We start from the raw sequence: 2,249 nt of genomic DNA, 5'->3' as shown, positions 1-2,249 counted from the left end.
AGTTTGTAGAGAGGGCGAGTTTGCTAGGGGCGAGTTTGTCAGGGGCGAGTTTGTCAAGGGGAGAGTTTGTAAAGGGGAGAGTTTGTAAAAGGGCGACTGTGTAGAGAAAGGGGCGAGTTCGTAAGGGGAGAGTTGTTAAGGCACGAGTTTGTTATAGGGCGAGTTTGTAAGGGGCGAGTTTGTAAGTGGGCGAGATTGATAGGGGGGGCGAGTTGACTATTTCCCTGTTAAATCTGGCTTTTTTAACGTCGACGGAAACCAGGCTCAAGAAGAGAGTGTTTACACATAATTTCGAAGATACTAACGGCGTTCCATAAACAACAGTCAGCGTGAACTGTAGTCGCTCTCAAAGCGAGTGGATAAAAGGGAGTGTTCGAGATTGTTTTGGAAAGCACTGTCCTGTAGCGAATGCCTTTAGAATTAAAAGTGTATAAACGTGTTGGAAAATGCATGAAAAATCTAAATACCAAAATGAAGATAAGGTTGCGGATGAAGTAAGTCTCAACAGTGATGAGGATGACGATGAATTTGATAGCGAGTCAGATAGCCTACCCGAGCTTGAAGAGACCCTTAGTAAATGGACCAACTACCTTCACGGATGGCAAGATCGATGGGTCGTTTTAAGAGATGGCACGCTTAGCTACTATCGGTCACAAAATGGTATGAATGTGGGGTGCAGGGGATCTATTAGCTTGGCTAGTGCAGATGTTGAGGTGAGTTTATCTACTATATTTATTGGAGCTTTATGCATAATTTGGATAATTCTCATGCTAAAATCGCAAATCACGTCAGCAGTAGGCCTAGGCCTAGGCTAGGCCTCCTACAGATAGAGTGACTAGACCCTTACTTACTGCATGCTTGCCCTATTTTAGGACTAGCCCTAGGCCTAGGGCCAGGCCCCTAGGCCTACTTTACTACTTAGGCCACCGACCCGACCTAGGGCCTAGCTAGGACAAGGCCAGCGCTAATGCACTTTTGTACCTAACTTTTAAATCTTAATTTTTTACCCCAGTGTTCTTCTCACAGTCAGAAAATATGATTATAAAATATTTTTACATGATTCAACCACCCAAATGTAAATAAATACAGTACAGGACAGCAATTTTCAGATTATGACTGGTTGAGCCGCCGACAAGTTGAGCCGCCGGTCATTTCTATGGAACGCCAAGCGCGTCTCTCAGTGAATGTAGCGTGTTAATTGCGGCGTATTTCAATTAACTTAGGCCAAGTTAAAAAAAAAACATGTTTCGCGTCCCCGCCCGCATCGTTTTTTTTCGCCCACCTTGATTTTTTTTTTATTTTTTATTTTTGGAAAATTCATAAAAATAAAGAAAAAATATATCGAAAATTTAGAATTAAATGTTGGAAAATAAATACCCTAGCCTAAAATAGTGCAATATCTTCGTCTAACCTTTCGTATAGTAAAGCTATGCCTAGGCTAGCCCGATATCTCTAGGCTAGGCCTAGGCCGTCGCCTACTCTGGGCGTCAGGCGGCAAACCTCGAGTTCACTTCACTAGAGTGCGTTTGTCATGCATACAATTGCCGTATTCGATTGGGACTATACGTTGAGTATTTTATCCCGTTGAGTACAAAACTCAACGATAAATTCCGAGCGTTAACTTCGTTGAGCAGTTTCCGTTGAGCAGAGCACGAAAGTCCCATCGAATACGGCCAATGATTTCAGATGAATTCTGGAATTTCCTGTTATACTGGCCCTCAATGTCAGATTGTATGGAATAGTTTCATGTGAAGACGTCTGAGACGTAACATCGGGAACATTCCGTTTAATATATTTCATAAAAATGATGTATATTCAAGAGTGAATGTGCGCAATTTTAATGTGTTTGATTCAGGTTACTTTACAACTTTAACTTACATACTGCAATGCCACTGTGAATAGAAAAAAGCTTGTAATACCCAATAACACTCTTGCCAAATAAACAGTATACACTGTTACAGCTTCTAATCTTGTGTGATGTCTTTTTATATGTTGAACAAAACTAGACGGGAAATGTCAGCAAGTCTGTAGAATGGCGGCCATTTTGAAAAATAAAAAATAAAAAATAAAAAAGGCCTCTTCCTCAATTTAAAAAAAAAGCCGGACGTGAAACATGTTTTTTTTTTTACTTGGCCTTATTCGTTCTTAGTACTGTTGTTTGGGATGTATTTCAGTTTATTTACTCAATTATTTCAATTTATTTAATACTCGGTTTTTGCACTGATTTATTAAATATTTTTGGGACGTAT

At 40.2% G+C, this 2,249-nt stretch overlaps 1 protein-coding gene across 2 annotated transcripts in view; it reads left to right on the top strand.

Annotated features, from left to right (window-relative positions):
- Positions 1 to 321: 321 nt before the first annotated feature.
- Positions 322 to 2,249, top strand: part of LOC117119850 (ceramide transfer protein-like) — a 51,848-nt gene continuing 49,920 nt past the window's right edge. For both annotated transcript variants that reach the window (XM_033264822.1, XM_033264821.1), the window contains exon 1: positions 322 to 713. In XM_033264822.1, coding sequence (XP_033120713.1) covers positions 447 to 713 — 267 coding nt within the window. In that variant the 5' untranslated portion in view covers positions 322 to 446. The remainder of the gene's footprint in view (positions 714 to 2,249) is intronic.

The sequence above is a fragment of the Anneissia japonica genome, unplaced genomic scaffold (assembly GCF_011630105.1).
Source record: "Anneissia japonica isolate Jap-2015-1 unplaced genomic scaffold, ASM1163010v1 scaffold724_len3256291_cov202, whole genome shotgun sequence".
In the NCBI taxonomy this organism is placed as follows: Eukaryota; Metazoa; Echinodermata; class Crinoidea; order Comatulida; family Comatulidae; genus Anneissia; species Anneissia japonica.
This window is presented reverse-complemented; position numbering and strand designations above follow the sequence as displayed.